Here is a 26,856-nt window from a genome sequence, read left to right on the forward strand (position 1 = left end):
AGGGGAAAAAAACAAAAGGCGACCTGCCAGTGCTGGACGATACATGGACAGGTTTGGGCAAGGTATCTGTCTAGATTAGAATAACATGATATACAGCTCTGGCAAAAGAGATCACCACAACAAAACCCTGTCATGGGCAGCCCAATCTCCAGACCTGAACCCCATTGAAAACCTCTGGAATTTAATTGGAGGTCTGAAAGCACTGGGTTGTTTTTTTAAATTTTGACCATTTTTCTTTGTCAGAAAAAAAAATACAAAACTTAAATATATCTATAAAGAGAAAAATCAGACAAACTGAACATTTGAAAACGGTCTCTTAATTTTTGCCAGAGCTGTATAGAGTACCCCTGTGTGCCTACACTGAGGTATCCCCTTTTACAGAATTTGAGCTTACTTTATCCCCCTCATGATGATCCTATAAGCTTTATGTCAGGGATTATAATCCAATTGTTGGGTAGTGACAATTTTTATGTTATTACAGCTTCCACAATGTGTTATCACCCAGCTTTAGGAAAAGAGAATCTGCCATGTTACCTGAACATGGCTGTAATAGGGCTACAAGCGTGAGCCATGTATTAGTGCTCCTGAAGAGATTGTGGGGTCAGGACATGGCTCACACACTGCAATCCCCATCTTTTTTTTTTTTTTTAATTCGTTTATTAAGCCATAAGCAGTTTACACACACATTTAGTACAAGATGTTAAGTTTGATACAAAGCATATATATGCCCAAATAACATGAATACATGAAACATGATATGTGTATCAATTGTGTGTAAATAAAACAAACATAATATCAATTAAATCACAGTGGTGTTGTGTTATTATATCAGTAATAAAACCTGCCTAGCTTCTAAACCCTACCTACATCTACCAAAACATAAACTATTCCGCAGCCTACTTCTATACAGTGAGTAGTTTACTGTGCGACATCTCTGCTCTGTAAGGTGAGGTGAGAGGAGTTCCACCTTTCCCAAATCTTTGTGAATTTACCCGGGCATCCTCTATTCTGATACAGTGTACGTTCATATGGAATAATCGAGTTTACTAGAGTGATCCAGGATCCAAGAGAAGGAGGTGAGTTCCCCATCCACCGCAACGCCACTATCTTCCGTGCCATGAACAGTGTCTCCCGTAGAAAAATCCCAACATAATGACCCCATGTCTCCTCATCCCACACTCCAACCAGACAGATCAGTGGTTCAAGGGGAACAGGGGTTGGTACCAGGGATGTTAATAATGATGTCACCCCCCTCCAGTATTGCGCAACAACCGGACAGCACCAGATCATATGAATAAAGTCTGCGTCCATTGAATGACATCTCAAACATTCCGATGACGGGTATCGGCCCATCTTAAAGAGTCGTATTGGAGTCAAATATGATTGATTAATAATATACAATTGTATCATCCTGTTGTTGGCAGACGGAGACACCCAAATTGGTGACTCCATGATTTCTTCCCATTCTTCACCCTGTGTATCTGGGATGAGCCTCTCATATTTCTTCTTAATGGACTCTAAGGCACATTCTGTCCCCACTGACAACAGATATGTATATAGAGAGGAGACGAGACCCTGAGGGCCCTGTGATTTGAGAATCCCTATCAGAGATAAAGACGAGATGGCATTATCTATACCCATACATCTCATGTGCGATTGAAAGGCTGATCTTAGCTGTAAATAACGGAAAAACTGGGATCTCGGGACACTGCGATTAACTTGTAATTGCTCAAAGGATACCAATGTTCCATGATCATACAGATCACCTATCGTAGAGACACTATACTGAACCCAGAACTCGGCGGATGGATGTTCACGTAGCACCGGGGAGGTAGTCATTATTCCATAGGGGCATTTCAGCCATAATATCCCTAAATTGACCGCCCCCTTAATCTGTCTCCATACCGATCGTGCCAGACGAAGTAAAGGTAGCAGTTTCAAGACATTTATTTTCTTCATTTCTAAAAAACCCAGTGGGCAACTAATCTGTGCAGCATGAAGCAGATGACTCTCAGAATTCGGGAGATGACCTCCAGGCATCCATGAAGTTATGGCCTTGGCCTGTCCAGCTAGATAATATAAGAAGAAATCGGGTAATGCTGCCCCACCCCCCGGGCCTCTGTAGAGTGGTTAGTTTAAGTTTAGGCCTGGATTTCCCCCCCAAATAAAGGATGTGGTTTGGGAGTTCAGATTAGCAAAAAAGGATCTGGGCACCACCACCGCACTATGTTGAAGAAAGTAGCTAAGCTTGGGGAGCAATATCATTTTTATTAAATTAATACCCTTGACCATTTTCAGCAATGGTTGTATATTGAGTTGCAGATCAAATTGGCTACCCTGAGAGATATGGACACCCAGATATTAAAATTGGTTACAATGGGCAGTAAGGACAGAGTCTCAAGTCGTGGCATTGGATCATGGGAAAGAGGCATCAAAGCAGATTTCTCCCAGTTTATATATAGGCCAGAATATTTACTGAATTTATTTATGGTAGTGATCACTCGTCAGGGTCTCCTCCGCTTTGTCCATAAATATCACCATATCGTCAGCATATAGGCCTATGGTATCTGTGCGACCCGCTATTTCTATACCAGCAATATTAGGGGAAGATCGTATACGAATTGCCAGCGCCTCAATAGCAAGAGCAAAAAGAGCCGGGGAAAGGGGACACCCTTGACGAGTTCCCCAATACAATGAAAATGATTCAGATATGGAGTTATTGACAATGACCCGGGCCCTGGGCTTCATGTATAAAACATTGACCCATTTTTGGAATCTATCACCAAATCCATATCTCTGCAAACATGCATGGAGAAAAGGCCATTCAAGCGAGTCAAAGGCCTTGGCCGCATCCAGCGACGCCAATGCCCATTCATTATCTGATACCAGAGAACTATATTGGACCACTGACTGGACACGTCTGATATTTATGGAGGTACTCTTACCCGGCATAAAACCCGTCTGATCAGAGTGTACAAGAGCTAATATAACCGAGTTCACTCTTTTGGCCAGAATTTTTGTAAGAATTTTATAGTCCACATTTACTAGTGATATAGGCCTGTAAGATCCACAATCTAAAGGGTCCTTCCCTTCCTTTTTTAGAACTATTATATTGGCCTCATAAAAGGACTCCGGCATGCATCCCCCTTCCCAAATCTCACGGAACACCGTCAACAAAAGGGGCGCCAGTATATCCTGGTATCTCCTATACAATTCCACAGGAAATCCATCCAGCCCAGGGGCCTTCCCGGAGGCCATGTCTTTTATGGCATCCTCTACCTCCTCTAAAGTAAACTCAGCATCCATAAAGGCCTGTTGGGAAGGACTTAGCGTAGGAAACTCTATATCTGACAGATAATTTAGACACTCCGGGCCATCCATATCAGTCTTAGAATTATACAATGAACCATAATAATCAGAAAAGCACCCTAGTATCTCCTTAGTTGAGGAAACCAAAGTACCACCCGAATCACAGATCTGTAGAATTGTATTAGTTGTGTTATGCTGTCATACCAAGTACCGTAAGCCAGAAATTTGCTTGCCCGATTCCCCATTTCAAAATAAGACTGCCGGGCAAAAAATAATTTACGTTTCGGCTTGGTGTCAGTGTATTGAGCATATAACCTTTGAGCGGTCAGCCACTCTACCTTATTACTGTTAGTTTGATCCGATATATAGGCTGCCTCCGAGTCTTTCAGACGACGCTCCATCTCGCCATCCTCCTCCGACGTCACCCGTTTAATATGAGAAATCGTGGAGGATAGACAACCCCGCAAATAGGCTTTAAGAGCATCCCAAAATACATCAATATTTCTGGGTTCAGGGTGGGACGAGATGAAGCAACGCAACTGATCTATTGTTCTATCACGGGATGTTATCAACGTCAGCAAAAAAGGGTTCAGCTTCCATGTTATCCTTTTAGTCAATGGCCCATATTTATGCTTGAGAATTACTGGACTATGGTCCGAGATCCCCCTGCTTCCATGGTTAATATCATCCACCCACGCCGCCAGACTGCTGGACCCAAAAATGTAATCTATGCGAGACAGAGAGCGTTTAGTGGAGGAATGGCAAGTATACTCCTTGGTCTCTGGATGGCGCATTCTCCATAGATCCAGCCACCCACTACCCGCCATAAATTGTGACAGTTGGGATGTACCGGGGGGGGGGGACCCCATCCTGTATTCCATCGCCCAGTCTCAATTTATCAAGATGGCTATTCATGACCAGATTAAAATCTCCCATACAGATGACATGTGCGTCTGGGTAATTTAAAGCAAAGCTCAATGCCTTCTGAATATTTGATATATTGGCCGGAGGGTGATTATAGATACAAAGAATGACATATTTCTGAGAGTTAATCAGCGCATGCACAAACACAAATCGCCCCTCGGGGTCCCTCTGGGCCTCCCACCGAACATCCTTATAAATTAACAGTGAAACTCCCCTTGAGTAGCTAGTGTGAAAAGCATGTATAAACCATTGCACCACCGGTTTCTGTACCCACCGAACTATATCTCTGGTCAGGTGTGTCTCTACCAGGGCCACAATGTGAGGACGGTAATGTCTAATTTGTGAGAACACCTTAATTTTCTTTCGGGGGGTTTTTATGCCTCTTACATTCCAGGTCACACAAATCAGCTCAGAACCCATTCCCTTCCATCTGGATATGATGCATAATGGTGCCCGAACCAAGTGCAGAGATCCCACACAGATAACAGAATTTGGCGTCGGCTGCGGCCTCCATCTAAACAACTATAAAAAAAAATTAAAACTTTTTTTGAAAAAGAGAAAGTAAAACAGAAACCTAGTAACATAGGCGCACAGTCTTACGCCCCAATTAAAAGAGAAACAGGGGCATACCATCACTGAGTACAGCGTCCGGTATAGTTGGTAACTGGGAACTCGCCGAGAGAGCTCCAATTAGACCGTTAATTAAGAGGATCTGAAGTAACAGCCGCCACATTAGGATTCTTTCGTGGGGGACCCCTATGGGATCGCAGCAACTCAGTCGCCTCCGCCGGATCTGTAAAAAATACGGAGGAACCTTCATGAACAACCCGGAGCCGGGCCGGATATATCATCGAATACACAATGTTCCTGTCTCTGAGTCGCTTCTTGATGAACTGCGCCTGCTGCTTCTGCAGTTCCATGGAGAAATCCGGAACGATGGAAACTACAGCATTGTTGAATTTAATATGACTTTTCAGGCGTGCAAGACGCAGAATGGTATCTCTGTCCTTACAATTGAGCAGGCGTGCCAGGAATGGTCGAGGCGAGGCCCCCGGAGGCAGCGGTCTTGTAGGGACCCTGTGAGCTCTTTCAACAGCGAACGTTGAGGAGAATTCATCTCCCAGGAAGGTCTTAAGCAAATCCTCCAAAAACTGCTCAGGATACGGACCTTCCGAACGCTCAGGTAGTCCAACAATACGGATATTGTTCCGACGCATTCTGTTTTCTAAATCATCTGCCTTCTGCTTCCAAGCATTCATGGAGCCCGCCACCTTCGTTAACGTAGCCTCCATAGGTGTAATGGTATCTTCCACCTTGGACACTCTTGTCTCCAGCTCCGTGATGCGTCCCCTTATGGCCTGCATATCCTGACGGAGTCTCCCCACCTCCGTGTAAACATCCTCAATTTTCTCCGTCAGGGAGGTCCTGGTCAATGAAATAACCTGCATCAACTGTTCAGATGCTTGTTTAAGGGTCAATTCCTCCTGTTCCGTCTCTTCTTCACCCCCAGAATGAGGATTTTTGCGCTGAACTTGAGATGACGTGCTCTTATTATGCCGCGCACTTTCAGCGGGGTCCGGTCGAGCAAACTCCTTCAATTTCTCCACCGCCGCTCCCGACCCTTTTAGTCGGCTCATGATTGTCTGCAGTGCAGTCTGATGAAACAACAGAGGCGTGTGGTCCAGGTATTACCCAATACAGATGGGAATCACAGCAGGGCTGGCAATAGTTAATTGCAGATCAGGGTACAAAGGGATGCTTGATAGTTTATAAGGACGGCAGCCAGGGACAATTCAGATCTTTATGGCCCGGGGAGAGAGGGGGGGCCCCACAGAGGCAGGTGCAGTGAGGGAGGGTGCACAGAGCCTCCCTTAGTAATAGCGCCAGCCGGCACAGTGAGCGGATAGTGGGAGAGGGGGTTAACACGCGGGGCCCACTTTTTCAGGGCACTCACCGCGCACTCCCTCAGGTTATTAGCCGTTTTTTTTCACTGCCCGGCGGCAGTGCAGCAATGGAGGCCGGCGTTGCAGCTCTCAGCAGCTGAGTCGCGTGCCCAAGATGGCCGCCGCCTCGTGGGGAACCAGCCGCCCGTCTCTATCTCCCTCGCCGCTCGCTCCCAGAAGCCGTCTCCAGACCTGCCACAGAAGTCCCAAGAGGGTCCCGATGTCCAAAGGGGTACGGCCAGCTGAAAGTGAGTTGCCAGAAAGGGGTCCATGGACCAGGATTTAGCAGGATAGTGAGGAGCTCTCCTTGCTAGCGTCCTCTCCTCTTCAAGGCATATCCACGCCCCCCGCAATCCCCATCTTTAGCATTGGCAGCGTGTATGAGCCACTAGAAAACAGCCCAGGTCTAGTGATGAGAGAACATACTGGGATACGGTGTTATCCAACATACTCGTGTGCTAACCGAGTGTGTTCGGCGTGCTCAAAAATAGGTATTAGACCTACCGGTAAGGATGTTTCCAGGAGTCCATCCTGACAGCACCATGGAGGACGTCCTCCTCCTCCTTACAGGGACAGGAAAACACACAAGAGGTTAAAAGGTCATGTCCCACCCCCTTTCCCTCAGTGATTTAACAAGTACCACAAGGTGGATGATGCTAGTAACAGTTTAATGAAACAATCATATTACAGCATATGACATAACATAATACAACATAGTATAACATAACAGGGAGGGAACTACCCGTGCTGTCAGGATGGACTCCTGGAAACATCCTTACCGGTAGGTCTAATACCTATTTTCCAGGACGTCCACCTGACAGCACCATGGAGAGTACCAAAGCACCTCCTCTGGGTGGGATTACCGCCTGGAGAACCTTTCTCCCAAATGCGGTCTGTTGACCAGCCAACACATCAAGCTTGTAGTGCTTGCAGAATGTATTAAGACTGGCCCAGGTTGCTGCTCTACAGATTTGATCAACTGACGCCCCCCCCGTTCGGCCCATGAGGCCGATACTGCCCTCGTAGAGTGGGCTTTTATGGAATTTGGCGGGTTGGCGCCTTCAGCTTGGTAGGCGTCCGAGATTACTGAGGTAATCCAGTGCGCGATGGACGCCTTAGTGGCCCTCTTCCCCTTATTTCTACCCCCAAAGAGGATGAACAGGTTCGGGTCGATGCGCCAGCTATTGGTGGCCTCTAGGTAGTCTATAACTGCGTGCCTCACATCCAGCGAGTGAAGACGCTGCTCCTTCTTATTACGGGGATTATCACAGAAGGATGGTAACACTACCTCCTGACTTAGATTTTTTGGAGAGGCTACCTTTGGAGTAAATGCCGGGTCTAGTCTTAAGATTATACGGTCCTCTCTTATCTGGAGATATGGGTCCTTAGTGGACAGGGCCTGGATCTCCCCTATTCTTTTGGCCGTGGTAATGGCTACTAGGAAGGCCGTTTTACGAGTGAGAGCAGAGATGGTTATTTTCTCATCGAGAGCGTAGGGGTCTGTACAGAGAAACCGAAGTACCAGGCCTAGGTCCCAAGGTGGGGTGAGCTGCCTAATCGTGGGGCGCAGGCGCTATGTGGCTCTTATAAATCTTATTACCCAGGGATGTGAAGCTAACTGGTAATGGAAGAAGGTGCTCAAGGCTGAAACCTGAACCTTTAGAGTGCTGGGCTTAAGGCCTTTATTAAAACCTGCCTGTAAAAAGCTTAGTATGTTAGGGAGGTCAGGGGCGCCTGCCAGAAGATCGGACCTGCCACCCTCCAGACAGAATCTTTTCCATATTTTTCGATAGATTACGGATGTCACCGGTTTTCTACTGGCCTGTAAGGTGGATATGACCTGATCCGACAGTCCCTTTGCCTTCAGTATGTCCCTCTCAGGATCCAAGCCGACAGGTGGAGTCTTGCTGCGTCTGGGTGGCGGATCGGGCCCTGGTGGATGATGTCCTTCCACAGGGGTAGTTCGACTGGATTTTCTACTGCCATGGCTCCTAGAAGGGGAAACCAGCTTCTCCTCGGCCAATATGGCACGATCAACATCACTCTTGCGTGGTCTTCGCGTATCTTCCTGAGCACTGCCGGTATGAGAGCCAGTGGTGGGAACGCATAAGAGAGGGATTCTCCCCAAGTCTGACTCAGGGCGTCTACGCCTTCCGGGTGGTCCGTCGGATTCAGGGAGTAGAACCTGGGGACCTTCGAGTTCTTCCGGCTTGCGAAAAGATCTATAGTGGGGGTCCCCCAACGCTGACAAAGGTGGTCGAAGATTTCCACGTTCAGTTCCCATTCTGTCGGGTGGATCAGTTGTCTGCTCAAGTAGTCTGCCACTTCGTTCTGGGAACCTTCTAAGTGTACTGCGGTCACTGATCGGACTGTTCGTTCTGCCCACGTGAATATTTTTCCCGCCAGGGCCTGTAGTGGTTGATGTCTGGTCCCTCCCTGGTGCTTCAGGAATGCCACTGCTGTTGTATTGTCGGATAATATGCGGACATGACGATTCTTTAGTACCGACTGGTTTCTCCGCAACGCTTCCCAAACCGCGAAGAGCTCTCTGAAATTGGAGGATCTGGTCCTGATGCCTGCTGGCCATTTCCCCTGGAAGATCTTCCCTTCTATGTGGGCTACCCATCCCCACGCACTGGCGTCTGTGGTGACTACCACGTATGGAGAGGTTGTCCATTGTACACCCACCTGAAGGTTTCTGGACTGTGTCCACCACCGCAGGGACTCCTTCACTCGTTCTGGCAGCCTTAGGGGTCTGTCTAGCGACGCCTGACTTCTGTCCCACCTTGCGAGGATTTCTCTCTGTAACAACCTCGAGTGGAATTGGGCCCAACGGACACACTGGATGCAGGCCGTCATGAGGCCCAAGACTTCCATTGCCTCTCTTATGGAACACTGACGCCTCAACAGGTCTCTGGTTCTGGCCTGAACAGTCTTCTGCTTCTGCTCGGGTAGCCAGGATATTCTGTTGGCTGAGTCTAGGAGGACTCCGAGGAATACTTTTCTGGTGTCTGGCCTGAGGTCCGACTTCTCCCAGTTGATCACCCAGCCAAGGAACTCCATTATGGTAGTTGCTCGGATTCTGTCTCGAATGAGCGCTTCTTTGGATCTTGCCACCAGTAGGAAGTCGTCCAGGTATGGAATGATCACAATACCCTGATCTCTTAGGTAGGCCACCACCTCTACCACCAATTTTGTAAAGATTCTGGGAGCTGAGGCCAACCCGAATGGAAGACACTGGAACTGGAAGTGACAGGTCCGGGCTGGTAAACTGACCGCGAACCTTAGAAGGCTCTGGGATGAGGGATGGATAGGGACCTGGTAATATGCCTTTTTTAGGTCTAGGGTGCACATAACGGCGTCCCTATCTATTAGGGGGATTGCGGATCGGATCGATTCCATCCGGAATCTCTTGTATCTGACCCAGGCATTTAGTGGTCTCAGGTTTATGATGGTACGGGCCTCTCTGGATGGTTTTGTGATTGAAAACAGGGAAGAGTAGTGCCCTCTTCCTCTTTCCGTCGGGGGAACTGGTATTATGACCTCTGAGTTTACCATGTCCTGAAGATCCGTCCACAATGCGGAGTCCTCCAGGACGACAGTGGGGGCAATATATCTGTCGGGGGGAGGTGAATAGAGCTCTATACTGTAGCCTTCCGCGATGGTTCTGAGAACCCATGGATTGTGGGTGACTCGGGACCAGTTTGCTGCGAAGTGGCGAAGTCTCCCCCCAACACCTATGGCGTCATTGCCTCCTCGATCTAGATGTTGATGTGAATGAGGGACCCCTGTTCCTCCCGTCTTGGCTGAAGGAGCCCTTATAGGACCTTCTATTGGACTTTGCCCGACCCCTGAATTCCGTCTGCCTCCTGAAGAAGGAGCCTCTCCGAAAGGACTGGGGCCGCCTGGGTTTTTCCTCTGGGAACCCTTTATTTTTATCGGACACTAGCTCTAGGATGTTATCTAGGGCTGGACCAAATACCCTCAGGCCCGAGAAGGGGATGGCGAATAGCTTTGTTTTAGAAGCGATATCCCCCGACCAGGATTTAAGCCAGACTGCTCTCCGGGCCGCATTAGAGAGGGAGCTGTTTCTGGCTGCAAACCTTACTGATTCAGCCGACGTATCCGACAGGAACGCCGTGGCTGATTTCATGAGAGGAAGTGATGCTAGGATCTCTGATCTAGGGGTCTTGTTGGTTAGGTGTTCCTCCAACTGCCCCATCCACAAAAACATAGACCTGGCCACTGAGGTGGCTGCTATGTTGGCCCTAATCAGAGCCGCCGACGTCTCCCAAGTTCTTTTTAGCAAGACGTCCGCCTTCCTATCCATCGGGTCTCGGAGACCTGACGAGTCCTCGAATGGGATGGCTGTCTTTTTGGCAACCTTGGCGACTGGGACATCTATTTTAGGGACTTCCTCCCATGCCCATGTTTCCTCGGGATCAAAAGGCAGTCTATTTTTAAAGTCTCGGGAGAGTATCAACCGACGCTCTGCCTCTTTCCACTCTTCCTGGACCATTGTTTTGATGTGTTCACTTACGGGGAACACTACCTGTTTCCGGGCCACGAGTCCTCCAAACATTAAGTCCTGTCTGGACTGTGGTTTAGGGACTTCCTCTATTTGCATAGTATTTCTGACTGCCTGGACCAGCTCGTCCATGTCCTCCAGTCTGAACAGGTACTTCCTGCTCTGATCCTGTCTATCCCCCGGGATCTCGCCTTCTTCCTCCTGGTCTGAATCCCGGAAGTCGGACTCCTCGCTAGGGCTTGCTTCCGACACTGGGTCTGCTTCCCACCTTGGACGCTTGCGACTTGGCCCTGGGCTGGGGGACTGACACCGCGTGAGGCCGGCTGTAGAGGCCTGAACTTCCTCCCTTATCAGCAATCTCATTTCGGAAAGGAGGGATGGCTGTTCCTCGCCTATGACCCTTGAGGTACAGGGTCCGCATAGGGTCTTGCTATAGGTGTCTAGCAGCTTTACCCTGCATTCGGGGCATCGGACCGATTTGGAGGTGGCTTTTGCCGGGTCCTTCACCGAGGGGGATTCTGCCGGGGTTCCCTTCTCCTAATAATACAGAAGGGGCACCTACTCAGATCTGGGCTGTGAGGATGGGTGGGGGAGGGTGGTCTGCGCTATGCACACTTACCCCTCCACCTGCTGGAGCGTTGCCTTCCATTCTGGCACGATTCTGCCGAGCGCTGTGGATCTCAGGAGCGCGCGCCCGGGATTCAAAAGCCGGCGTCTGACGTCACCGGATGTGACGCACGACCTCCGCGATAGGCCGCCTCCTCCACTTCCTGCCCGGGCTCCTGCGCGCGACCGCGCTCTGCTTCTCCCCCGGTGCCTGCTCAGACCGCCGCTTGCAGGGAACCGCCCCCCGCCTGCTATGGCGGTCTGTTGGCGCCTTCCAGCGCTGACCCCGCCGTTGGAGCCATCCTGCGGGTGCCTGGCCCGCCGCCTGCAGGGGCCCACCTGTCATGGCGCTGCTGCGCCCATCCTTCTGCCGGTGCCCGCTCGGCCAGCCGCCTGCGGGGAGCCGACCCTCGCCTGTTATGGCGGTGCGTCCTGGAGCCGAGAGCCTCCCACAGGGAGGAACGGCTCCCACCAGGAGCGTCGTCCTGCTCCTGGCCTTTGGAGCAGAGGGACTCCCCCATCGGAGAGTTTCGGCCCCGGGACCTCTTGACAGGGGAAGGCTTGGACTGGCCGCACGATCCCCTGAGCCCCTCCGGTAAGTCTCTTGTGTGTCCCTCCTTGCAGGGACAGGAAAAACACTGAGGGAAAGGGGGTGGGACATGACCTTTTAACCTCTTGTGTTTTCCTGTCCCTGTAAGGAGGAGGAGGACGTCCTCCATGGTGCTGTCAGGTGGACGTCCTGGAAAAATATGTTACAGTCCCAGCGGCCGCATGTCTCGCAACTGTTCGACAGCAGCAACACATGCATGGATAGCCTGTATGCTAGGCAATAACTGCATGTGCTATGGCTGTTCGAACAGCCGCGAGATTTATGGCCGCAGAAACGCGAAAATATTATTCGAGCATGTCAAAGACACTTGGATAACACCCAAGCATGCTTGGATAACACCTTATCCGAGCACGTTAGCTCATCGCTACACAGGACGATTAAAAAATAAATAAATAAAATGGAAAAGAGTTGCAATGCTGGTTGACAATCATAGTTCTCAAAAAAAGAAGTGGGTAAACAGACAGCACGCAGATCAAAGTACCAGTAACTTCACATGAACCTTTTTCCACATGCACCAATGGTGAAGTGAAAAAAACAGCATCAGGTGCTAGTCTCGTTCATTTTTCCGATAAGACTTGTCCATGTGCAAAAATATGAGGACTAAAAACTGATTGCACACACACACGGAGCGTATGGAATCCGATTTTAATGGATTGATGTACACTTTTAAGAAAATAAACTGAATTTGGCCTTTTATCACTTTTTAGTTGTTGATGTATAAAAGCATATGCCACATAAAGGTCAGAAACATACGGATAGGACGGCATGTAGAAGAAAAATCCTGTTTTTTGTGAATGAAAAGCAGACAATTTTTCATAAACTCTTGTACACTCAACCTAAAAGCAGAAACCTTGCAGACGGCAGAGCTTTACTAAGCACAAAACGCTCATTACACAAAGGGGATGTGACGGCAATGAACCTCATTAGTAGCATGATATCCTCATATTTTCCTAAAACAGCCCTAATATGCCCCTTGTACAGACGCCCATGTTCTCATTAAGGCCTACCTTCATCAAGCTTAATTCCTTCATCAAAGCGAGAGAAGAGCCTGTAGCGCTGAGCCCAGTACTTGGCCAGGTGAGGATCGGCCGCAATTTCTGGGGGCAGAAACTGAATCTTCTTTTTCTGTTTTTTCTTTTTTTTCTTGCACCTGACATATGACCCCGCTCCTATAATACAATAACAAACACAGAGTTACAAATATACTAATTATAAACCCCTTAAGAACGTAAACAATTTTCATTTTTGGCAATTTTCGTTTTTCCATCCCTTGCTTCCAAAAGTCACAACTTGGTAGTTTTTACTATCGACACAACCATACGAGGGCTTGTTTTTTTGTGGGTGAATTTGTAGTTTCATCATTCATTTACCATATATTGTATTACAAACAAGAAGCGGTGAAATGGTGATAAAAAAGCTACTTCGCCATAGTTTTTGGGGTTTCGACTTTAGTGCATTCATTGTGCGGTAAAAAAAAAAACACCAGTAACCGTGTTAATTCTGGCCATGGGGTTTGGTATTTGTGAAGTGGGGAGGAAGCCTGGTGCAATAGATCGAGCCTCTCAAATGCCACTGTCAGGGATTACCAGAGATGTAACACAGCCAACATCTGCCTAGAGTTGGGTGGGCGCGGCTCCTGAGCCTGCCCTTTATATCGGCAGCACATTGTAATAGTGGGACAGAAGTAGGAAGGGGTAAAAGAAGTAAAACTAAATATGTAAAAAAAATTTGCGCTGTCTGCACACAGAGGTTTTTGAGGAGTTTGTGAAGCAGAAAGTGAGCAGAAACTCTCCAAATTCTTGTACGAGTCTCAAAAATCATAAATATTTCTGTTCCAAAAACACTCAGTGAGTGCGCAGCCTTAGACATAGGAAAGAGATATGTTGCTTGGTTTCTGGGGCTTAACCCATAAATTCCAAACAGTTATTATTATGTAACAATAATGTATTTCCATACAAACCATTACTATTGTCTTCCTCGTCGGCCTGCAGATAGTCTGGAATTTCCAGAGAGACGAGCTCTCGTGTAGAAGAGTTGGTCTCAGTATCTGCTGGCTGCTCCGTGGCACTTGCATGGTGTGAGCACCAGATGGTGTTAGCAGGCAGCGCACAGCCGGTCTCCGTGCTTTCACCAGAGCGATCCAGCACGTTGGACGGACATGTAACAATCTGATCCTGACATTCATGTGGCCAATTCAGATCAGGATGGTCTTCATCCCCAGGCTGCTTGCATTGACCAGTGGGTTCACCAACACTGGAATGATCACGAACTTCAGAGTCAGAGGTGTTCGTGGAATCTTCCATCTTTGGGGGTGAAACCTTGCCATTTAATAAATCACCAGTTGGTTCAGCAATATCTTTTAGAAATTTTTTCACCTAATATTAAAATAAAAAGTGAATTATTAAACAGTGCACACAAAGGTGTCCTGCAGTTAATAGAAGGATCTCAGTTACACACAGATCCCAGAAAGCAGCTGTATGGGAATCAGTGCCGAGATGTGCCCAAATCCACAATGCCTCAGTGTCCACAGCACAGCAGGACTGTAAATGCAGGGCTGGAGGATACACGTATGCGTGCACTATAAGTAAAGATTCAGATCCTAAACTCAGGATATTCACCTTGTTCACAGCTTTACTTTTTATTGGTTTCACTTCTGTTTCTTCAGAAAAAAACATGTGTCTGTTCTTCACTGGCCGATGCATGTCTAGGAAATGTGAGCGGTGCTTGACGCCTTTCTCCAGGTAGCGCAGTGTCCGATGCTTGAAATGTGAAATCCCCCCAAATCTGTAGAAACAGTGACAATGACAATTCCAAATGAGTACTGTCTCATATTTTCCTACATTTGCAAAAAAAAACACTATTTCTGAGACCGAGATTGTGGGAGGCCGCACCCTTATTTTTCTTTTTTTTTTTTTTTTCCCCTCGAGGAAAAACTTTTTTTTATTTTTTCACCAGACAAAAAAAGGGTTATTTTTTGTGCTTTTTATTGATTTTTTTTTTTTATTTGAAATGACTTTTTTCTAAACCATTATTACTTTACTTTTTTAAAAAAAAATAAAAAATAAAAATCTATTAGGAGACTTAGACATGCTATCCTGATTGCAGGCATCAGAATAATGTGTCTGATACTGTAAATTACAAAGTCTATTAGACCCTTACAGGAATGTATAGACGGAAGGGCGAGGGGAAATTGTTTAGACCCTGGATTCTAGGTAACCTACTGGCACCGCACCACTGCAATGCAATGGTCAGTATTGATGCCCGATCTAAGAGTGTAAATAGCTAGAACTGAAGTTCTCTCTTATAGTAGCCATTAGGCCATGTGTACATGTTGCGGATTCTGCTGCGGATCAGCAGCGTTTCAGGCTCTGCGGGTCCGCAGCAGATTTAGCTGCGTTGTACAGTACCATTGTTTTCAATGATAAACTGAAAAATGCAGTGCACATGCTGCGGATTTGCTGTGGGTTCAAATCCGCAGCATGTCAATTCTTTGTGCACAGCGGTTTTACACCTTCTCCATTGTAGATGTGTGAAACCGCAGGCTAATCCGCAGGTAAACTGCAGGTCTTCTGACCTGAGAATTTACCTGCAGATTTTTCAAAATCCGCAGCACCTAAAACTACGTGTGCACATAGCCTTAGAGCAGAGTGTCAGCTAATCTAATAAAATTGACACAACTCTCTCCCTACCATCCTGTGGCATAATTGTATGGCTACACAGTTGCCACAGTGTAATAGGACATGGCGATGAAAAGTTTCATATTAACCCCTTAGTGACGGAGCCAATTTGCAGCTTAATGACCAGGCCAATTTTTACAATTCTGACCACTGTCCCTTTATGAGGTAATAACTCTGAAACACTTCCATGGATCCCGGTGATTCTGACATTGTTTTTTCGTGACATATTTTACTTCATGTTAGTGGTAAAATTTCTTCAATATGACTTGCGGTTATTTATGAAAAAAACAGAAATATGGCAAAAAATTATAAAATTTTGCAATTTTCAAACTTTTAATTTTTATGCCCTTAAATCAAGAGTGATATGTCACAAAAATACTTAATAAATAACATTTCCCACATGTCTGCTTTACATCAGCACAATTTTGGAACCCCAATTTTTTTTTGTTAGGAAGTTAAGGGTTAAAAGTTGACCAGCGATTTCTCAGTTTTACAACAAAATTTACAAAACCATTTTTTTAGGGACCGCCTCACATTTGAAGTCACTTTGAGGGGTCAATATGACAGAAAATACCCCAAAGTGACAGCATTCTAAAAACTGCACCCCTCAAGGTGTTCAAAACCACATTCAAGAAGTTTATTAACCCTTTACGTGCATCACAGAACTGAAGCAATGTGGAAGGAATAAATTAACTTTTTTTTTTTACATTTTTTTTATATAAACATTTTACTTCAGAACCAATTTTTTTTTTATTTTCACAAGTGTAAAAAGAGAAAACGAACCACAAAATTTGCAAATAGAAATACCAGCAAAAGATGTCAAATGCCCATGCTACAAGGCGACTCAATATCATATTATAATAAAGGAGGAACAACGAGTAAATGTAGCCAAAGATTTAAAGAGATGATTATATTCATCAAACAAGTTAAACTTTAATAAATATTTATAATACAGGCATCATATATAGAACAACATGCATGGGCATATATCAATGTCATGTGACTGACTCCATAGGTCAATGTAATGACCAAGAGAAACGGGACCCATAATGTGAATAACATATATACTGTTCAAAGAGAAAAAAAGGTTTTCTCAATTAGAAATTAAAACATATTTTTTAATTCACATATTCTCCAGGGATAGGGATTTAGACGGTACAAACTTCCCCAAAACCCACTATTACTATACCGCTAGATGAATAGCTTCACATAGACACAGATTAGCTCCTTTATGATACAGTACACAATAAAGAGCGGTCTATAAGAGGAAGCGACACCGTGAAACGCGCGTCGGGGTATTTGACCGAGGTTCAGACGGGACTGCACACACGCCGCTATGGGTAATTACTCTGCACTTATCTTCTTTTTTTCTCTTTGAACAGTATATATGTTATTCACATTATGGGTCCCGTTTCTCTTGGTCATTACATTGACCTATGGAGTCAGTCACATGACATTGATATATGCCCATGCATGTTGTTCTATATATGATGCCTGTATTATAAATATTTATTAAAGTTTAACTTGTTTGATAAATATAATCAGCTCTTTAAATCTTTGGCTACATTTACTCGTTGTTCCTCCTTTATTATAGAACCACAAAGTTTGTTGTGCAATTTCTCCTGAATACGCCGATACCCCATATGTGGGAATAAACCAGAGCTCAGAAGGGAAGGAGCGCCGTTTTGGAATGCAGACTTTGATGGAATGTTCTGCGGGTGTCATGTTGCGTTTGCAGTGCCCCAGATGTGCCTAAACAGTGGAAACCCCCAACAAGTGACACCATTTTGGAAACTAGACCCCTTAAGGAACTTATCTAGATGTGTGGTGAGCACTTTGAACCCCGAAAATAAAAAAATATATTTTTCCACAAAAATTATCTTTTCGCCCCCAAATCTGTATTTTCACAAGGGTAACAGGAGAGAAATTGGACCTCAAAAGTTGTTGTGCAATTTGTCCTGAGTACACTGATACCCCATATGTGGGGGGGAACCACTGTTTGGGTGCATGGGAGAGCTCGGAAGGGAAGGAGCGCCATTTTGGAATGCAGATTTTGATGGAATGTTCTGCAGACGTCATGTTGCGTTTGCAGAGCCTCTGATGTGCCTAAATAGTGGAAACCTACCACAAGTGAACCCATTTTGGAAACTAGACCCCCCCCCAGGGAGCTTATCTAGATGTGTGGTTAAACCCCCAAGTGCTTCACAGAAGTTTATAACGAAGAGCCGTGAAACATGGATTTTTGTGATAACTCACCGTAAAATCCTTTTCTCCGAGGTACTGTGGGTGTATGCTACTGCCGCCTGGAGGCTGACACCAAGTGAAAAAAAGAGGTTAGCTCCTCCTCCGCCGTATACACCCTCGCCTCGATTGCGGCGGAAACTAGTTTGGTGCAAAAGCAGTAGGAGATCAAACAAAAATCAGACAACATCAACCTTAATGCAGGTAACAACATGTCTAGAAAATAACCACCCTAATATCATATGGAGAGCTTATTAAACAAACAGAAGCCAACTTTGCTAACAGGGTGGGTGCTGTGTTCCCCAGTGAGCGTCTCGGAGAAAAGGATTTTACGGTGAGTTATCACAAAAATCCATGTTTCTCCTTCGCCTCATTGGGGGACACAGGTACTGTGGGACGTCCTAAAGCAGTCCCTGGGTGGGAAGTTGACTCACCGATCCAAGCTACATGCACCTCCTGTCTAAAGGTGCGCCACCGCTGCTTGGAGAATCCTTCTACCCAGGCTCGCATCCGCTGAAGCCTGAGTATGGATATTGTAATGTTTAGTAAACGTGTGCAGGCTGGAACAGATTGCTGCCTTGCAAACCTGTTCCTTCGAAGCCTGGTGCCGAAGCGCCCAAGAGGCGCCCACTGCCCGAGTAGAGTGTGCTCTGATCCCTGCTGGAATCGGCGTGCCTCTGATGCGGTAGGACTCCTGAATAGCCAAACGAATCCACCTGGCTATGGTCGATTTTGAGGCAGCGAGTCCCATCCTGCGACCTTCAGGGAGCACGAACAGCGCTTCTGACTGACGAAAGGGTGCCGTCCACGACACGTACCTCCTGAGTGCTCTCACCAGGTCTAACGTATGCAGGGCCTTTTCCACACAGTGTACCAGTGCTGGACAAAAAGAGGGCAAGACAATATCCTTATTAATGTGAAACGAGGAAACGACTTTTGGCAAAAAAGGAGGAGCTGGTCTAAGAACCACCTTGTCTTTGTGAAAGGTCAGAAACGAGGCTCGGCAAGATAACGCTGCCAGCTCAGAGACCTGCCTGATTGATGTTATAACAACCAGGAACACCACCTTCCAGGAAAGGTATGATAAAGAGACATCCTGTAGCAGCTCAAATGGAGCTTCCTGCAGAACACTTAGGACCAGGTTAAGGTCCCAGGCGTCCATAGGCGAGTTATAGGGCGGTACCAAGTGGGAGACCCCCTGGATGAAAGTCTTTACCTGCAAGTTGGTAGCAATCCTGCGCTGAAAAAGGACGGATAAAGCCGATATCTGTCTCCTGAGAGAACTGGGGGGCCAAGCCTGAGTCTAGGCCAGACTGGAGAAAAGCCAAGATATTAGGGATGGAGAAGCTCAGTGGAGAACAACCATTGTCTCGACACCATGCAAAGAAAACCTTCCAGGTGTGGTGGTAAATTCGTGCTGAGGCAGGTTTCCGGGCGCTAACCATCGTAGCAACCACTTTGCGCCCAAACCCCACCTGCGTCAGAATCCAAGATTCAACGGCCAAGCCGTCAAACACAGGGCCCCTGAGTTCGGGTGGCAGATGGGCCCCTGAGAAACTAGATCTGGGCGCTCTGGCAGTCGCCATGGCACGTCGACGAGCAGCTGCACTAGATCTGCGTACCACGCCCGACGAGGCCAGTCTGGGGCCAGCAGAATCACTGGCACCCCTTCTGCCTTGATCTTCTTGATGACCCTTGGAAGTAGTGGCAGCGGGGGAAATAGGTATGGGAGGTGAAACTGATTCCATGGCAGAACCAGCGCATCCACGGCGATCGCCTGCGGGTCCCAGGACCGAGCGACAAATACAGACACCTTGGCGTTCACCCTAGAGGCCATCAGATCCACATCCAAATCTGCTGAAAGACCTCTGCGTGTAGTGACCATTCCCCAGACACAAGCCCCTGCCGGCTGAGGAAGTCTGCCGCCCAGTTCTCTACCCCTGGGATGTGGACCGCCGATATCACCGAGCAGTTCCTCTCGGCCCAGCGAAGCACGTGCCCTACCTCGCGCATGGTTGCCCTGCTGCGGGTGCCCCCTTGGTGATTTATGTAAGCCACCGCCGTGGCGTTGTCCGACTGAATCCGGACGGGGCGGCCTGCTAGAAGGTTAGAAGGTGATGAAATCGTTGCAGAGTCAGCCGGATCGCCCGTATCTCCAACAAGTTGATCGGGAGACGTGCCTCCTGCGGTGACCACCGTCCCTGGGTCATGTGGTGACGAAAAACCGCTCCCCAGCCAAGGAGGCTGGCGTCGGTTGTAAACCAGCCACTGATCAGGGGGAAAGGGTTTCCCCTGAAGAAGGGAGGAACTGATTGTCCACCACTCTAGTGACTGTCTGATCTGAGAGGACAACCGGCACCGATGATCGAGCGTGAACGGCTTCTTGTCCCAGGATGACAAGAGGGCGTGCTGCAGGGTGCGTAGATGGAACTGGGCGAACGGGATCGCTTCCATCGCCGCCACCATTTTTCCTAGAATTCTCATGCAGAAACGGATGGTGTGAGGGACTGGTCCCACACTCCCTGCCGGAGGGCTAGGGCCTTGTCTCGAGGGAGAACTACCAACCCTCTGCAAGTGTCGAAGGTCATCCCTAAAAAGGAAATTCTCTGAGCTCGAACAAGGGATGACTTCTTTACAATGACCAACCACCCTAAGCGGGCAAGAGTATCTAGCGTGATGCTGACACTTTCCTTGCATGCCTGCCTTGAAGGGCCCTTGACCAAGAGGTCGTCTAAGTAGGGGAATTTGACTATGCCCTGGGAGTGCAGGATGGCCATGGGGACTGCCATGACCTTTGTGAACACTCTGGGGGCAGTGGCTAGCCCGAAGGGCAGCGCTGCAAACTGAAAATGTAGACCGTTGATGGCGAAGCGTAGAAACCTTTGATGTGGAGGGAAAAATGGGGATATGTAGATAGGCGTCCTGGATATCGATAGAGGCCAAGTACTCCCTGCCCCATTGCCGATATGACTGAACCGAGAGACTCCATCCGGAAATGTCTGATCCTGATAAATTTGTTCAGGAGCTTTAGATCCAAAACGGGCCTGACAGTCCCGACCTTTTTGGGGACTGCAAAACAGGTTGGAATAGAAGCCCTGAGTTTTCTCGTTTTCCAGTACTGGAATGATGACTCCGTTGTGGTGAGCGAATCGATGGCTCCTAGTAGAGCCTTTGCCTGGGTATCCACTTTGGGAAGACGGGAAAGAAAAAATCGTCTTGGGGTTGGGGGGTACCTGACAAAGTCTATCTTGTACCCTGTGGACACCAGCTCTCTCACCCATGTGTCGGGTGCGACATTGAACCAGGCGTGGTGAAACCGGAGTAGGTGGCCGCCTACCTTGCTGGTGCCGCCTGACAAATGCCCGGAGTCATTTGGCTGAAGATTTTTGGGACCTGGATCCCCTCAACCTGGACTGGTAGTACACATCCTCCCCAATAGGTTGGCTCTATATGAGACCTGTCAGTCCCTATTCTGGTTGGGGCACCCTGACGCGGCGGAATTAGCCGCTGTCGTCCACCCGTGGTTGTGAAAGGCCCGAAAACGTGCCTGAATCTAGTGACGAAATGGCGGTTTGACCTTTTGTTGAGGAAGAAAACCGCTCTTGCCTCCTGTGGAATCGGAGATGAGCTGATCTAATTTCTCTCCGAACAGGCGGCCACACTGGTATGGTAGTGCTGTCAAGGACTTTTTTGAGGCTGAATCGACCCGCCATGTCCTTAACCATAGCGCTCTCCTAATGGAGATTGCATTTGCGGCCGCAAGTGCAGTGCAGCTGGCCGCATCTAAAGATGCATTGATCAAGTAGTCCCCAGCCACGGCTATCTGATTTGTGATTTCTGATACTTCAGCTAGTAGGTCTATGTCTCGCAAGGCTCTATTCAATGATTCTGACCAAGAAATCACGGCCTTGGCTACCCATGTTGCTGCGAACGAGGGAGAGAGTGCTGATCCCGATGCCTCAAGCACTGATCGAGCCAAGTTCTCTATGAGACGATCAGTGGGATCCTTAATAGAAGAACCACTAGGTAGGGATAGTAGACTTTTTGTAGACAAGCGCAACACAGGTGGATCCATCGTTGGGGTTTCCGTCCACTTTTTACGGAGATCCGGGGAAAAGGATACTTCGCCTCGAGTGCCTTCTGGCCCGTGAAACGCCTGTCCGGCCGTTCTCTGTGTTGTTGCACTATGTCCTCAAATTCAGGGTGAGTGCAAAATACTCTATGGGGACGCTTGACTCGCTTAAATGACACCTTTTGGCCCAAAGCCAGAGTGGAATCATCCTCAATCTCCAGAGTCTGGTTGACGGCTTCTATGAGACTGTCGACCGTTTCCTGACCCCTCGGCGTATCTAGGTCAAGGGGTTCATCCGAGTCGTAGTCCGAGCCTTGCTCGCTATCGACTGCCGGTGACGGGAGCGAGAAGCAGAGCTCACGGATGCCGAGGCACCGGATGGACAGGGAGACGCCGTGTGGGTTTGTTTCCCCCGGGTCTGCCTGGATTGAAAGCAGCCCCTGCAGGCCGGAGGCTCCTGTGAGGTAGAGGACCCCTCTAAGACAGGTGAGTCACTGTCCCTGCCCCTATCTGGGGCCCAAAGGGACTCGATTGCTCTCGTAAGTGACACCATAGATTGTGACAGTGACAACGCCCATTCTGGGGGACTTGGTACACTGGGCTCGGTTGCAGGAGAGGGCTCCTGAGCGCGTTCGGACTTGCAGGCTTCGCATACTCGCTTGGTCTGCGCCCGCGGAAAAGCGGACCGACAGGAGATGCATGCAGCGTATAAAAACATATGCGTCTTAGGTTTTCCTGACATGCTGTACCTGTCAGGCATCCGCGCTGAAAAAAACGTCGGGGGAGGGCGCTCTTTGCTTCTCTTAGCGTGGCCTTTCTGTGGGGCTAGGGGGCAGCGCTTACCCCAGTCCTATGTCCCCTGTGTCCTAGCGTGCGAGGCGTCGCTTCATACTGCGCGCCACAGCTGCGGGCAAAAAGGGATCCTGTGAGTGGTACTTCTGTGTGCGGCTTAGCTTCGGCCTGAAGCCGAGGCCTAAATTTCAACGGCGTCCGCCAGGCCACGGGGGGGCGGGGCCGCCGTGACGCGACGCTTGGGACTTCCGGCCGCGGCCTCATAGAATCATAGAGTTGGAAGGGACCTCCTGGGCCATCTGGTCCAACCCCCTGCTCAAAGCAGGATTCGCTAAATCATCCCAGACAGATATCTGTCCAGCCTCTGTTTGAAGACTTCTATTGAAGGAGAACTCATCACCTCTCGTGGCAGCCGGTTCGACTCATTGATCACTCTGTCAAAAAGCTTTTTCTGATATCTAATCTGTGTCTCCTCCCATTCAGTTTCATCCCATTGCTTCTAGTCTTTCCTTGTGCAAATGAGAATAAAGATGATCCTTCTATAATGTGACAGCCCTTGAGATATTTGTAGACCGTTATTAAGTCTCCTCTCAGTCTTCTCTTTTGCAGGCTAAACATTCCCAAATCCTGCAACCTTTCCTCATAAGACAGGGTTTGCAGACAGGTCACCATTCTGGTCGTTCTTTTCTGAACTTGCTCCAGTTTGTTGATGTCTTTTTTAAAATGTGGCGCCAAAAACTGGTCACAGTATTCCAGATGAGGTCTGACCAAAGAGGAGTAGAGGGCAATAATGACTTCAAGTGATCTAGACTGCACGCTTCTGTTAATACATCCTAGAATTGCATTTGCCTTTTTTGCTGCTGCATCACACTGTTGACTCATATTCAGTCTGTGATGTATTAGTATACCCAAGTCTTTTTCACATGTGCTGTTGCTTAGCCCTATTCCTCCCATTCTGTATATGCTTTTTTTCATTTTTATTGCCCAGATGTAGTAATTTGCATTTTTCCCTGTTAAAAACCATTCTGTTAGTTGCTGCCCACTGCTCCAGTTTATTTATATCTTTTTGAATCTTCTCTCTCTCTTCTCTTGTATTAGCTATCCCTCCTAGCTTTGTGTTATCAGCAAATTTAATCAGTTTACCCTCAATTCCTTCATCTAAATCGTTGATAAAGATGTTGAACAACACAGGGCCCAGGACAGAGCCCTGTGGTACCCAACTTGAGACATTCTTCCAACTGGATGTGCAGCCATTTACAACCACTCTTTGGGTCCGATCACTAAGCCAGTTATCAATCCACCTAACAGTTGCCTTGTCCATTCCATACTTAGTCATTTTTTCAATAAGGATTGAGTGAGATACTTTGTCAAATGCTTTGCTGAAGTCAAGATATACTATATCTACAGCATTTCCCTGATCCACCCAATCAGTGATTCTGTCATAGAAGGAAATTAAGTGAGTCTGACATGACTTATTAGTTACAAACCCATGCTGACTATTTAATCACTTCATTCTTATCCAGGTACTGACATACATGTTGTTTAATAATTTGTTCAAAGATCTTTCCTGGTATAGAAGTCAGACTCACCGGCCTATAGTTGCCTGGGTCCACCTTCTTCCCATTTTTGAAGATAGGAACAACATTTGCTCTTCTCCAGTCTTCTGGGACTTCTCCTGTTCTCCACGAATTTTCAAAGATTAAGGAGAGCGGTTCAAAAATTTCTTCTGCTATGTTATGGAAATATATATGTATATGTATTTCATCTAGATCCCACTTGCCTGCTATAGGCTATATGCGATATACTTATGTACCCATATACACTCAAGTATATATTTCTATATGCGCACTTAAGAGATATAATCACAGCTGTTCTGAACTTTGTAATCAGTTGCTAAAGATGACCTAACCCCATGAAGCCAGAGCATTGTCTTGTGACATTTGTCCCAGACAATACAGAAGAGGAAGTTAGGCCAGATGGTCCAAGCCGATATTGGAGTCTTGCTGACATTGTAAGACAAGGGGCAGAGTATATCATCTGATGCTTAAGTCACCTTAGGTCGGACACCCATACATGTTCATGTATTTAAACTGACCAATTAGATAAGAAGTTCAGCCTTTATGTTAATGAATAACCACTCCTTTGTACGAACTGATAAAAAAACATGAATGTGAATAAACTGGCAGAGTTCTGCTGGAATGAGTTGTTGCTAACCAAGTGTAGCTTCCTCTTTTCCTTTGAGCGCTCAATAAGACTCTGTCTAATTAGGACAGGCCGCAGCACACACAGAGATATATATCTATATCAATCAAAAATCTACAACAATTGGCGCCCAACGTGGGGCCGTGGACGAAAACGCACGGGGATCCTGCTGACCGGAAAGGACAGAGGTGCCAGCCAAGGTCTTGGCTCATGGGAACGGAGATTTGCGCAATTCCATAAGTAAGGTAAGAAAATCTAGTTATCTTACCTGAATGTTCCCTGTGCCCAGTCCGGGTCAGCAACTCTAGCCAGTCAGTGTAGTCACCTAACCCCCAGGTAGTGTAAAAAAGTCCACCCTTATCCAAACCCTGGTATAAGCTAAGTGTCTGCTGTGGTCCTGAGTGTCTAAGATCCGGATGAGAGAGTTGGTGGAAACACGGTGACTGATTTGTGCTTGTAGTTGCTGAAAAACCGATAGCAAGACATTGAATCTCTCTGACTAAGTTAAATCACGTCCCCGCACCACGCGGAGGTTTTGACTTAGACGGGAAATCACAGGTAAATTCCTCTGAAAGAGCGGTCACGGTCCCCGCACACATACACGGAGGTGTAAGCTTCAAGGAGGTAACACATGCGAATCCCTCGGCTGTCACGGCTCCCGCACACATGCAGATGCTGGCAGACTGGAGAGATATCACAGACTGATCACTGGAGAGATTACCACGGTCCCCGGGTGCACACGGAGGGGTGATAATCTAGTGGGATATCACGGCTCCCGTCTCCCACGACGGAGGGTGATACATCCCGGTGCTAACCAAAGCGCCACGGGTGATTGGCAGTTATCGGTTGTCAGCAGCTGTTTGACATACGAGTCACAAAACAAGGGCTTCTCTCCCCGGACGTCTATATGTGAATTCATTGCAGGTTTCCACGAAGATTTGAAGCAGAAAAAGTTTTTTCCTCCTTCTTGTACACTTCCTCTTTCTATGCCTGCATGGTGTGCCCCTGCTATATATATTTTTTTTTCATATTGTTATATTTTGTACTCTGTTTTCCCTATTTTATGTTTTATCTTGCATTTTTGGTGGAGATTTTTATTCTTGTTACTGTAGTGTGAGAATTTTCGGGAAAACTGGGTCTCAGACTGCTTTCTGTTTTCCATTGTTCTCAGATTTGACTGAGAGATGCAGGCAGAAGAAAAAAAAAAAAAAAAAAAAAAAAAAAAAGGGGAAGTGTGTGTATCCTGCATCATTTCTGCATTAACCCTTTTATTGTTGGAAGTTGTACTGATTTTTTAGATTCTTATAAATATTTTGGAGTGTTTTTGCAAGGTCTACCAACTTCATGAGTACTCTTTTTGTTTTCTTTCCTTTTTCCTCCATTTTTTCCTGAATCTACTGATTTTTTGATTTCTCTGAGTGGTGCTTTTGTAAGTTTTATCAATGTTTTGATTTGTTTTCCTTTTAAAAATCTTTTACTCCCTGATCATTTTTCTCTTTTTCTTTTGTTTTTTTTTCTTCCATTTTTACGTTTTGTTATGAGTCTTTTTTGGTTTTCACCACTCAGAGATTTTTTCCTTTTCTTTTATTTTGTTAGAAAGAAAAATCATTTTTCCCCTTTTTATCCCTTTTTAGTTTTCCACCACCTTTTGTGACATTTTATCAGTTTTTTTAGGTTTTAATTTTCACTTCTTTCTTCCAGTTTTTTGTTAAAAAGAGAATTTTTACCTGCGTTGGGTCATTCCTGTGTTCTCTTGTCAATTTTGATTTCCCTTCTTTGTTTCCACTACTTTTGGAGTTTTTTCACTAAATATTCTTGTTTTGTTTTTCCTTCCCTTTTAAGCAAGTTAAAAGGGGTTGCAAAATTTTTAAAGTTCTAATCACTTTTCTCCAGTCTTTAGAACATAGTATGTGGTCTTGCAAGAACAGTTTTTTTCTTTAAGCTGTAGCATG

At 47.0% G+C, this 26,856-nt stretch overlaps 1 protein-coding gene across 1 annotated transcript in view; it reads right to left on the reverse strand.

The window, feature by feature from the left end:
• Window positions 1-26,856, reverse strand: part of TGS1 (trimethylguanosine synthase 1) — a 125,906-nt gene that overhangs the window by 42,031 nt on the left and 57,019 nt on the right. The window contains 3 exon segments of the mRNA XM_073583983.1: window positions 12,928-13,089; window positions 13,881-14,295; window positions 14,539-14,704. Coding sequence (XP_073440084.1) covers window positions 12,928-13,089; window positions 13,881-14,295; window positions 14,539-14,704 — 743 coding nt within the window.

Source organism: Dendrobates tinctorius, unplaced genomic scaffold (assembly GCF_039654945.1).
Source record: "Dendrobates tinctorius isolate UK_male_01 unplaced genomic scaffold, ASM3965494v1 ptg000082l, whole genome shotgun sequence".
In the NCBI taxonomy this organism is placed as follows: Eukaryota; Metazoa; Chordata; class Amphibia; order Anura; family Dendrobatidae; genus Dendrobates; species Dendrobates tinctorius.